Genomic DNA, 13,114 nt, shown 5'->3' on the forward strand with positions numbered 1-13,114 from the left:
TGGCTGCTTACCTCACCACTCTGCTGGTCTTGTTCCATTTACACAGTACTCCATTTCAACAAGAGTTTTCTTAGTGCTTCCTGACACTTGTTTTACGTGTTGTTTATTACAGTATGTGTTTGAAAATAGCTCGAATAGCGCTGCTCAGTGAACCCATAGGTTGCTGCTTGGGTTTATCTACAAGCTTTTGTATTTGCTTCTGTTTGGTAACCTATATAAACTTAGTTTGTCTGTGTAAAGATCTCTGAAGGGAGTCGAAAGATGTGAACAACCTTAGAAGTATGGAATAAACCACAGCTGGAAGAACAGACAGTTATATTTGATTGAATCCTGCTCAAACAAATCTTTCAATCTTCTGTCAAGAGTGGAAGTTTTATCTTTAAAATGTTTTAGCTGCACTTAATATCTGTTGAGCTGATGATAACAAGGGAGTGAAGGTGGAGCGATACTTGACATTAACACCAATCCTCTACCCAATAGAAAGCTAGGAATGAGTAGGGAACAGAACAGGACAAGACCAGGGAAGGAGTTACCCTGCAAAATGATTGTATCACAGCTATCAGTGGTAGAGTGTCTAAATCGTTTGACCTTGACTTCTCCTGGAGTTTCTTTTGTGTAGAAAAATTGCCAAACCTTCTTCCCTTCTTTGCTTTGCTTTTAGTTTATGAACTCTCCACATGGCCGGCCAATGTTTAGAGTTCATAAAGGATTCTGTTTCTTTTCTTCAATATTTTAAAACAATGCATAGTTCAAATAACTCTGTTGAAAGTGAGATAACATATTAACGTTTTGTCTCTAGGCACTTTCCTGGTGTAAATTTGGCCTGTTGATTAGCAGTTGTGTGCTGACTCAAAACACAAACTTCTACATTTTGTTCAAGCATATTTTTAATAAAGAACACTTCTACTGAGTTAATTATACAGACACAAGATGTAGTTGGAGTAACATACTGGTAGAAAGAACTAGTGACCTTTTGTGGTGTGACACCAAATGAAGCTGAGTGCTCTGCAGTAGCTTGTTTACAGTTAGGCCTGTAGTGGTGCAGTTGTCCCAGTGCATCCATACCTGTACAAACAGGGGCTCATGGGCCCACAGCCTTGTCGGTGAAGTGATGAAGCATATTGCCATTTTTTCTTCAGAAAGTATCAGTGTGTACGTAACGTTTAGGTCACCTCTTTCTTGGAACGTCTGTTATAAAAGATAATTTCTTACTTACATACTGTGTCTCTTTGTTAGGCGTGTCATACATTTTTCACATGTGCCTCTATTAGTGTTTTTTTTTTCCTCTCTGTCTCTACTTTTTCTCAGACTGTATTGCTTTCTACTTTTCCATCTAGAGCTTCTGAAGCCAGATCTTCTGGCTGTTGTACAAATCAAACCTCTCCACCTTGTTCCATCCCACACTGATAACATAGCTTTGCTTCTCTTTGTGTTTTTTTTGGCACTTCTGGATGTCCTGGTTTCCCTACCATGTTCCTCTTTTTTTTTTGTGTCAAAAGTTGAACAGCATTTGTAGAAAGAGTTGTTTAACAATAATGCCGTACTTTTGAACTATTGAATGAAACACCTATTTGTCCTTCAGAATAAATATTATAATACAGGGGTATGTTAGATTGCATATAGTTACGTTGCTGTCTGAAGTGTGTGCGCATCCATGTTGTTCAGTAAGAGCTGCAGCAAAAGTGAAGCAAGGCCTAAACCCTTTTTAGCCTGTTGAGCCGTTTACTGCAGATGGAAGCAAAGACCTCTTGGCTGTTTTTAGGGTAAGAGACTGGCAAGGACCTTAAGAAGCATTGATGTGCATGTCTTTTATTCTAGAATTCTGTTAAAAAGTTAAAAGAGGGTTGGAAACAGGGTCAGTACACTGGAGGCCTGGAGTATTGTAGCTGAACTTAGCTTTTAGACAGTAGACTAAAGAATGGTTGCAAAAGATGACTGGGCAGTCATGTCATTTTCTTCAGTTCGTGCATAATCATGATTTAGTGATGTAAGATCAAGTCAGTGTGACGACTGCAAAGCCATGTGTACTTTTTGAGATCTGTTGTGTTATAGTAGCACCATTACACCCTGAACCTTCCAAGGCAAGTTGGAATGAAATATTTTTTTAGATGATTATTTGAGGTTGATAGCATGGGAAAATAAAAGCAAGATTTCTGTGGCTGGGAATGAAAAGAGACAGATGGAAGGTGAAGTAAGTGTCTAGTTTATGTATCTGCATTTCTTTCTAAAATTGCTGATTTGGCATTTCTTCACATTTGTTATGTTCACTGTGCATTGAAGCCACTTATGTGTTGGGAAAGAACAAGTCTACTGTTCCCAGATTTGGCAAGCAGGAGAAAAGGCATCTGTGACTATTTGTAGTTTTAAATTGAAAGATAGTATCTAATAGAACCCCCTCGGTCTAAACATCTGGAAGTGCTTCCTGAGTTTTGGCTTGCTGTGTCACATACAGAATTTGAAATTGTTTTGAGATTTTTCAGGGTGTCCCTGGGAGGTTCCCGTGTGAGTGCATACAAATAATGAGGGGCAGACAAAGTAGTTCAGATTTTAGCTGTAAAGGAAGTGGTTCTATAATTAGAAGGGTAAATTTGATTTGAAAACAAACCTTAACAGGGAGATGAAAAGTGAGCATAGCTTACCTTGTTGCATTTGAAGTGGGTATAGTTTTATCAACTACCTTGAATTTTTTTATTCTTTTCAGTGTTTTCTCGTATCATTAAGTACTATCAAAAATTACAAGTTACATCCAGCATTTCTGTAGTTGTCCACACGGCTGCATAACTGTACTGGCTGTTATTTTTATGTTACTCAGTACAGGCTCAAGCACAGGATAATTCTGATCTAAAGTAATACTGCTAGGGCTAAACACTTCTTGATCTTCTCTTGCTGTGACATCAGTTTATGGCCTTCCAGTGTGATCTGACTTCCTGAAATAATAATTGCCTGCTTGGCTTTTGTTAACCAGTGGTATCTTCAGTCACTGCTAGGAAAATAATTCTTGAGTTTATGTATTAGGAAGCTAAGAAATAAAATTTAGTAACACGCTAGAGGTGATGATGGCTCCTAGATCTATTTCAGTAGACAAAAAATAAAAATAAAAAAAAATCCAGTAGTTTGTGGTTTAGGTGTTAATAATCTGTTCATGCTTTGGTGTATGTATTGCTTTGTATAAATGAAGGTAGAAAAATATACATATCTTTGATAGTTCTTCTCATTTGGGGATTGATGCGTTCTCACGCTTTTGGTGATGTGCACAAATTTGAAACCACTTGTCTTTGATTCTTGCTTAAATCTTCAAATCAGTATTTGTTCAGTTACTTTCATATTCTGTACAAAACAGAGCAACTTTCATGCCAATCTTGTCTTTTATTACTTTTTTGACTACTGGGCTACATGTTTGGTATTCATACACTTTTTTAAAGAGGAGCTACAAAAATCTTGGTCACGGAAGTGCTTCTGTTTGAAGGTCTTTTCTCTCCTGAAAGGAATAATATGTAGTTTTGAACCAACTGTTTTCTCTTGCAATGACTTCTGGTGTTGTAATAGATATGTATATTTGTAGTTTATTGAATGAAAATGCTTGACACTTGTTCATGGCTTTGAGAGCACCTTTTACAGTCTCATTTGCTTTATCTGATTGGCATTTTTTAGGTGTGTGTGGTTTTTTTTTTTTTTAAATGTGAAATTACCAATTAAATGAAAACTTTTAAAGGGAAAGTAATACAGGTAAAGTCATCTATTACAAACTGCAAGTCAAGCAATACTTAGACATTTAAGCTATTTACATTTGCAAATTAGCTTGTTCCTGTGTGGGTGTTTTTGTTTGTTGTTGTTTTTTTTTTTTGCTGGATCTTTCTCCAGTTGTCTAGTGAAAAGAAGCAGATTCAATTTGCTACCAGTTACCGGCACTTAGCTTTGTGCTGCTTGATACTCAAGGTAGATTCAGGCTTGAAAAGAAGTCCTTACAAATTAAGAGCGATAAGCACCATTTCCTGCAAAGCTTAATGGCAATTGCAAGCTTTCAGTTCATGCCTGCAGAGAATGGTACCAAAGGTTTAGTAGTGACACTTTTTCCTTTGACGCTTGATGAGAAACTTGATAAGTCACTGTGGTACCTGTAGGATACCTGGCTGTTTTCTGTCAACTTTTAGGGAGAATTCACAATAGTAGTTGATAAGCAGATTCTTCATTTGCAGACTGTGTTTGTAGACTGAAGGAGTTAGTCAGTGCTCTGGTCTTGCCATTAACATGAAGTCTTTTCTTATTTGCATACTCAGCTCTCTATTCATATTCTGTTCTCTTTAATGTTTGTGTCTGCTTTATCTTGAGAAATCGCATCCTCGCTGTATATATTAACCCCTTCTGTCAGCCTTTGGGAGAAGGTTAGATTTCTGGGATTTTAGTGGTGTTCTCTTGCTTTCATTTCTTTGTATTTGCATACTTTTCAGGTTAGTGGTTGTGTTTTTCTCCTTTCACTTCTCTGGAAATTTGTATGACTTCATTGCAAGCTTATTTATATTGCTGCTTTTTCAGCTCTTAACACCTTGTCTCAAAGTTTAGCTGTTGTATGAAAAATAAGGTTTTGAGTTTTGCATGGAAAAGTCTATCAAGATTCTTGTAACTTTTAAATTGCACCCTCGTACACTTAAAAAGAAGAATGTTGGAAAGATACTTCTGTAGCTTGTGTGTCCGGTAGATTATAGGCTGCATGCTGTTCAGGCCTTTTCAAATAATAAAAAGGGCAGAACATTAGAGAAGTATCATCATCATAAAACACATCTTTTTTGGTTGCATTTCTTCAGATGACAGAATTAAATATTTGTGCTTTATTTGAGTCACCTTAGGTTGTATTTTGCTAATGTCATTTGTAACCTGAACTTAGGTATTCCTGTGTTGAGTTCACATGTAGTCAGTCATCCCTTCCATATATAATAAAACAATTTCTATAAATCAGTTGGTTTTTACTCTAGGGGGGACTCACTGAAAGATATGAATACATGTTACATTTTTCCAATAAAAATATTTCAATCATCAAGTAATATCTTTAACAGGTACATTAACTGCAGTGCCACTAGTGGTCAAATTTACTTTGGTAGGATTAATAGTTTTTCACCATAATGCAAGTAGTAGACTGTAAATACATCTGGAAACTTACTCATTACATTTAGTTAACCAAAGAGTATATGGAGCTCTGCCTTAGGTCTTGTTCATACTCAAAGCAAACTCGGCCAAATACATGAAATTTCAGTAGCTGTGAGTGGGGGAAAGCATTTAGCTTTAAAGACAGAACTTTGGCAGAAACTTGTCTTACAGGATGTGTCATGCTGTTGCTTGGTGATGTTTTTTTCTTTTGCCACAAGTGTGATTATGTTTGGTTATTCCTTATGTAATATTCATGTGAATTGCTGTAAAGCCATTGCTTATATCCATTTTTTAGATACTGATTTGAAATGATTTTCTATGATATTTTAAATAGTGACTTATGTAGCCTTGAAATCTTAAGATCTTTTCTACTCTATTTGAGTAATTGAATCTGGTTTTATAAGGATGCATTTATCTTGATGGTATGTGGGATACGTAACCACATACAGGCCATCAACTGAGTAGAATAAAAAAAATGTTTTGATTATTTCTCTTCTGATGTTTCCAGATAGAACACTAAATCTAGTATTACTTGTGCTTTAATAACACTCTTTTAGAACTGAACTCTCAGTAGATGCCTTTTTTCAGCTCACTTAAGTCACTTTGGAGTAGTGAAGCCACTCTGCACACACAGTATCCCTTTAGAGAAGAGATCCGTAGCTCCATATCAGTGTGAAAAACTCTCTCCTCATACATGGTTCCTGCTTGCCAACCTGATTTGGTTCTTCCCCTGCACTTGTCATTTCTTTACAACTTCAAGTGTCCCAGTTTAATTTTTGATCCTTATGTGGAATTTATTCCACTCTTTAGCATTTGCTGCCTTGCTTCAGAGCTTTTCTGGTCCTTCCTTCTGCACCACCTTTTGAGATGGGAACAGGCAGATACACCAAAACAGCATGGAATGTTAAAGATGTTGTGATGTACTGTGATTCTGAGCAGCTAGCTCTCTGCTTTGATTGTTGTTGGTTTTTTTTTGTTTTTGTTTTTTTGGCTTGTTTTCATTTTTCCCCAATGTATGGGAACTGTTGAGTCACAGCCTGAACCACAGCTTGATCACCTGGGGAAAAGTTCGGGTCAGCCCTGGGAGCACAGGTGAAGGCAATTCAGCTGTGTGATCGGAAGGGCTGGAGCCTGGCTGCATCTCTCCTAGACTGCATTTAAGAGCTGATTGCCACTAGGGAAGGATCTCTTTCTGGAGATCCCTCCTTGGTGATGCTTTCCCCTGCAAAGCTAGGATCTTCTGATACAGGTGAACAATCTTCTTCCCTTACTGCATCTTTCTATTGTGCTGATCCTTCTGTCATTTTGCCTCTGTTGTAATTTCTTTCCCATTGTAGTGATCTGTCCAGTTGCTACATCCAAGAACCACTACACCCTTGTCTAAGCTGAATTTCATCACTCCCTGTCATAAATCCTTTCTATGGTTATTTACAGTTTGTCCTTTATGGTACTGGGGAAAAAGTACTACCATAACCAAATGTGGCTGTCTCGCTGATTGAAATAATTTACAAACATGTCAGTATTATGGCTGTCAGGTTACAGTGCTGTAAAACACCCTGGTGGGAATTGAAACTTTTATTATTATTGTTTTCGTTTACTTCATAGAGGCTAAAACCAGTAGAGTCTGTTTTCTTGGTCTGCTTTGATTTTTTTTATAAGGATTTGTTATTTCTCATGCAAGGGACCTGCTTAGAAGTATTTCAGAGAGATCACAATAGGTGATGTCAGTACAATTTTCTGAACTGCTTATTATTCCTGTAACAGGAAGAGTATTTATCCACGAGTCAGTTAATTCTCTTCCAATTGACCTAGATATTTGCTGCATTAAACTAACTGGTTCTGAAATAGGAATTATTAAAATGGTTTTGGTAGAAAGGCAGAATGCCATTTCAAAATATAAATCAATCTCCAGTGTTGTTAGTGAAAATTAAAATAATAGCAAGAAATAACATTGCTCCCATTGTCAATAGCTACTTTGTTTGGGAGTGGGTATAACCAGACTGTCAGAAATGGGTTGCTGGCCTGTTCATATTTTAGAGCCTTAAATTTAATTAGGTGTGTGGCTTTGGTGCTAAAATCTCAGGCTAATCATCTTGACTTTGAACTCTTTATTTAGCTGAAGGGGCAGTGGACAGGTCTGAGGGAGGGTCACAGACTTCAAGTCTAAAAGAAAACCTGCAGAATGTTACGTTTGATTTTTTGTTTTAAACTGTGCTTTGCTAGCCAGACTGGCTCTTGAGATAAGCTGCCCAGGTGTGTAATGAGGGCTGGCACTTCACAGCTTTCTTGGAGTGTGTTGCTTGTTCCTTGTGTGAAGCACTAAGGAGTGCTTCAGCTTTTTCTCTCTAACTGGATTGATGGCACTTGGTTCCCCACCAGCTTCTCACTTCCTACAAATGTAGGAGATCGGAGTTGAGAAGGTTATGCTGTACCTTAACCTAAAGCTAGTCCACATCCTTCTGTTTCTATTGAAGCTGTGCTGTTGTGATGGGAAAAATGGGAGATCAGTAAATGAGCAAAGGGATCCTGGCTGTAATGCAGTGAGATGAGCAGTGTGCCAAAGTGTGGAAGTAATATGCTTTTTCTGCCTGCTCAGTGTTGCATATGACTTGCATCTTAGCTATTGATTAAGGAGTAGAGAAGACCCAAACCCTTTAACTCCTACTTTCTATAGGGCAGCAGCACAATGACCAGTCTTCAGCCTTTACCAATCTGTGTTTTAATGCTGTGCTGAACTAAATTCTGTCTTCTATACAGAGACTGTGTGAAAGCAGATTGGGTGGAATTTAATGCATTGATAATGCTGTAGAAATTTCAAGTGGTGTTGTCTTAGTTAAGCCACCCGATGTGGGAATAGGTAATGTCAGAAATATGGGGATTCCTGCATTAAATAACACAAGCAAGATCAATTGCATGACCAGTAGATGATTGGATACATGTCTTCCTTAAAGCACCTATTTTCATCATCCTTTTCCTTTCTAAATAGTGTAGTTTCATAACCATAGATGAAGGTATAGTTAGCTTCAAGCTCTGTCATACACATAAAAAGGGCCAAATTTATTTGTTTGGTTGTGTAAGAGAGTATCTCTGCCCTTCTCTGCTAACAGGAGAACAGTCTGGAAGAACTCAGGGTGGTCGTTTTCTTCTCTGTTTGTTTAGAGTAGGCTGTCTGAATTGCTACAGATTCCATAATTTGTATTTGTGTGCAAAATAAAAGCTTATGTTTAAGTGCATCTTCTATGTAGTACTGTGGTAACATAGTAGTAGTACTATAACTACTATGTTACTGTATAAAGTGGATGTTTTTCTTGGCCTTACTCTTTGTAAATGATCCATTAAGTATTCTTAGTGTTATAATCTAAGTAATGAAGTTTCTACTTTTTTAGTTGATGACCAAAGGTGGTCAGGATTCTATTTTTGTGGATTGAGATTTTTTTTTATTTATTAACCCTACTTCTAAGGAAGGAGGGGAGATGAAGCAGGTACAGTACAAACTATTTATAGTTTAATGATTAAAGAGGATGTTTTTGGTTTGTAATATGGCTTTCAATGTTTTTGTCATTAGGTTGTTGAAGACTATGCTGGAAGATGGCAGGTTCCTCTGCCTCAGCTTCAGGTGCTTCAGACAGCTCTCTGTTGTTTCACATCTGCCTGTGTATCATTCCCAGCTGAATGTGAGCACGTACAATACGTATTGAGTAGCCTAGCTTTGTAAGTACATCATATTTTTCTTCATATCTCCCTTACAATGTAGAATGTTAGTGCTGTACTGTTTATAATAGTTAGTAGGGTTTCAGAGATCCTCAGTGCTTTTAAGGTTGATGTAATAAGCTAAGTACTTAAGACAAATTTCTTATACTGTTTAAGAAAGTAATGAATTTTAAAATAGATTTTCATGTTCAAGTTCTGAAAATACCTGTAGGAATGATTTGCTATGATTTTTGGCCTGTTATGTGTATGTTCAATTTGACAGAGAACTGCAGAATGCTAGAACATATATCTTGCTGTGTGGTTTTCTGTATGCAGTGCTGATTTTCCAAAGTGAAGACTGAAAGTGTGGGGGTAATGATAAGTAGAAAAAAAGAAAAAAAAAAAAAAAAAAGAACTTTTCAGATCTCAAAAACTGCAGTGCTGGACAGATGATTAAAAAAAAAAAACTACAACAAAAAAACCTCGATACTTTAAGTGACTTGTACTTAGCTGAGATCCTATATACTTGATTTTTCTCATCAGCAGATGGAGATAAAAATCTGAGTTAGCTCTGTCTGCTGGTTCAATTTGCTTGGATCAAATTTATCTGTCCAGCTTTCTTGTTGAGCAACATCTTCAAATATAGCTCTGTGTCTCAGTTCAAAAATTTATTTGGGAATGTCTCACTCATGCTTTGTCTAGTCTTCAGAGGCAAATGTTTTTGTAGCCTTTATCAGTTTACGTGGTCTGGTGGAACTGTCTACAGTTCTTGACCTATTAGTAATAGTTAAGTAAAACTTAAAGCTTTATTCTGCATGCTGTCAGAATATCTGCTATCTTCATGTGCTGTGAAACTTCACTCAGGAGACTGAGGTTTTTTTGGGGGAACTATTTGACAGTAGATTATTTATGGAATTAAAATATGATTTCTAAAACTGGAATGCTCAGAAAATGACTTAGCAGTTGAATCAAAAGATGTGACCTCTCTTTTTCAATAGTTTTTAGAAAAAACTCATTTCACAAAGGTCAAATTGTGCTTCTAAATACTTTCAGATAGCAGAGTTTGGAGGGAACTGGGAATGAGAAACTCAGATATTTGTTGTATTTTGGATGGTAGCTATTCCTATAATGTCTTGATTTTTTTGGAGCTGGACCTCCATTTCTTTCAACTTTAGAATAACTGAATAATGTCTTTGTGTGGTTTGTTTTCTGAATCTGTGTGACAATATCAGGGATTCTGGGACTTAGTAGTGTGATTAACTGGGAAATCTTAATCTTAGTCAAGTCCTAGGTTTTAGAGAACAAGAATCTGCCTGACTATGTTGTCGTACTCTAGTAAGACTTTGTGGGGGACCAGATGATAAACTCTTAGCATTAGTGACAGTCATTTCTTGTATGTATTAGTCATACACAAATTCATCATAAATTCAACAGTGTCTGTACTTGCAATTTCTAATAATGTTGTTACTGTTCTTAGGCAAACTTCTGATTCCAGTAATATTTAATAAGTGATGAGGTAAAGTAAGAAGCAGCATTATTATGCATATAAATATGGATGTACCATGTTGCAGACTGTGTTTTAAGATAGCAAAGCCAGAATGGAATTGTGTATAGTAATTTTAACAAAATGGAGACTGTTAATTCGGAAACATAAACAGCTTGATAGTTTCCTTTATTAGTTTGGAGCAACCCTGCTACAAAACAAGGATGAGGGAGCTGTGATTATTCTACCTGGACAAGAGAAGGCATTTGTGGAGATCTTACTATGGCCTTTATTCTTTAAAGGGAGCTTATTTAAAAAAAAAAAAAAAGTGGAGAGCAACTTTATATGTGATCTGATAGTGATAAGACAAATGGGAATGGTTTTAAATTAAAATAAGGCAGCACTGAACAGAGACAGAAAAAGCATACTTGCTCCATGCTCTGGCACATTGCTTATCTCACTGCGTTACAGCCAGGCTCCTTTTGTTCATTTACTAGTCTCTTGTTTTTTATTCCATTGTATCAGCAGAGTTTCAATAGAAGCAGAGGAATGTGGACTAGCTTTAGGTTAGGATTTGGAGGACTCCTCTCAACCAAGTGTCCAACAGTCATGCTACTGATATGATTGTAAACTATTTCAGTCAGTGAGACAGCCACATTTGTTTATGGTACTGCTTTTTCCCCAGTATCATAAAGGACAAACTGTAAATACCCATAGAAAGGATTTATGATAGAGAGTGATGAAATTCAACTTAGACAAGGGTGTAGTGATACTTGGGGAAAATGGTACTTGGGGAAAATGAAGAGAAGCATAACAAAAAACAAACAAAAACAAACAAACAAAAAAACCCACACAACAAAACAATCAAAATGTTCAGTGTGGTGGTGGGCTTCAAACTGACAATTACAGCCATGGAGTGAGACTGTTATCACTCTGAATGTTTTCATGAAAATGTCACTTCAGTGTGCATCACAATGCTCAATAATGCAAAGTGTTAGTAAGTAAGATGGAACAAAGCAGAGAGCTAGCTGCTCAGAATCACAGTACATCACGTCTTTAACATTCTGTGCTGTTTTGGTGTATCTGCCTGTTCCCGTCTCAAAAGGTGGTAAAGGTGGTGCAGAAAGAAGGATCAGAAAAGCTCTGAAGCAAGGCAGCAAATGCTAAAGAGTGGAATAAATTCCACATAAGTATCAAGAATTAAACTGGGGCACTTGAAGTTGTAAAGAAATGACAAGTGAGAGACCAGATCAGGTTGGCAAGCAGGAACCATGTATGAGGAGGGAGTTTTTCACACTGATATGGAGCTATGGATCTCTTCTCTGAAGGGATACTGTGTGTGCGGAGTGGCTTCACTACTCCGAAGAGACTTAAGTGAGCTGAAAAAAGACATCCACTGAGAGTTACTAATTACATAAGTAGTAGTATCTGTCTGCTGCTTGTGTAAGTATCTAGACAGATGAATGTTGCAGCATTTGCTCATTTCTTTCCTTGATCAGGCATATATGAACTTCTGATAAGATTCTGGTCCTAATTCTAGCATTGTTCCTTCTACAAATCGTGGAATTGCTTAGGTTGGAGGGGACCTTAAAGATCATCTAGTTCCAATCCCCCTGTCATGAACATGTTTGCCAGCTACAAGGTCATACTGCCCAGTATCCCATCCACCCTGGCCTTAACTGCCTCCAGAGATGGAGCATACACAAACTCTCTGGGCAACATGTTCCAGTGCCTCACTGCCAAGTAAAAATTTTCTTAATAACGTCTAATGTAAATATACTTTTTCTTTTTTAGTTTAAAGTCATTCCGCCTTCTGTCCACTATCAGACCATGTAAAAAGTAGATCCCCTTCCTGCTTGTAAGCTCCCTTCCGAGTACTGGAAGGCCACAATGAGGTCTCCTTGGATCCTTGTCTTCTCCAAGCTAAACAAGCCCAACTCCCTTAATCTTTCTTCATAGGGGAGGTGCTCCAGTCTTTTGATCTCTTTGTGGCCTCCACTGGACCTATTCCAGCAGGCCTACATCCTTCTTGTACTGGAGCTCCAGGCATGGATACTGTGCTCCAGGTCAGGCCCCACAGGGGCAGATAAGGGGGGAAAGTCACCACTCTCTCCCTGCTGGCCGCTCCTCTTTTGATGCAGCCCAGGATACTTAAGGCCTTCTGGACTGCAAGAGCACACTGCTGGCTCATTGTCCAGCTTTTCATTCATCAGGATCCCCAAGTCCTTTTCTATAAGGCTGCTCTCAATGAGTTGTTCTTTCAGTCTCTTATCTGGGATTGCTTTGACCAGTGTGGAACACCTTGCACTTGGACTTGTTAAACCTCATTAGATTTTCATTTGCCCACTTTTTGAGCATGTCCAAATCCCTATGAATGGCATCTCTCCCTTCTGTTGTGTCAACTGCATGACTCAGCTTGGTGTCATCAGCAAACTTGCTGAGGTCATGTTTTATCAGTGAGAAAGACAGTGGAATTAATTTGTTAGAGTATTTTTCCCAAGACAAACCCCTGGGGGATTCTACTTGTCATCAGCTACCACCTGGATATAGAACTGTTGACTGCAGCCCTCTGGCTAGGACTATCCAACCAATTGTTTATCTGCCTAGAAGTCCAGCCTTCTAATCTATATCTCCAATTTAGAGATAAGGATGTGGTGTGGGATCATGTCAAAGGCTTGCACAAGTCCAGGTAGATGACATCAGTTGCCCTTCCTTTGTCCACCAATGCTGTTGCTCCATCATAGAAGGTCACCAGATTGGTCAGGCACAGTTTGCCCTTGGTGAAGCTGTGTTGGCTAT

General features: G+C 37.9%; 1 protein-coding gene across 4 annotated transcripts in view; it reads left to right on the forward strand.

Annotated features, from left to right (window-relative positions):
- ZNF654 (zinc finger protein 654) overlaps nucleotides 1-13,114 on the forward strand; it is a 39,080-nt gene that overhangs the window by 1,220 nt on the left and 24,746 nt on the right. For 3 of the 4 annotated variants that reach the window (XM_090152227.1, XM_031589992.2, XM_090152234.1), the window contains exon 2: nucleotides 8,708-8,853. The exons of the other annotated variant lie outside the window; for it this stretch is intronic. Coding sequence is in view for 1 of the 3 variants with exons in the window: in XM_031589992.2 (XP_031445852.2) it covers nucleotides 8,708-8,853 (146 nt within the window). In the remaining 2 variants the exon portion in view is untranslated. The remainder of the gene's footprint in view (nucleotides 1-8,707; nucleotides 8,854-13,114) is intronic. 4 annotated transcript variants of the gene reach the window in all.

The sequence above is a fragment of the Phasianus colchicus genome, chromosome 1 (genome assembly GCF_987193195.1).
Source record: "Phasianus colchicus chromosome 1, bPhaCol1.hap1.1, whole genome shotgun sequence".
Lineage (NCBI taxonomy): Eukaryota > Metazoa > Chordata > Aves > Galliformes > Phasianidae > Phasianus > Phasianus colchicus.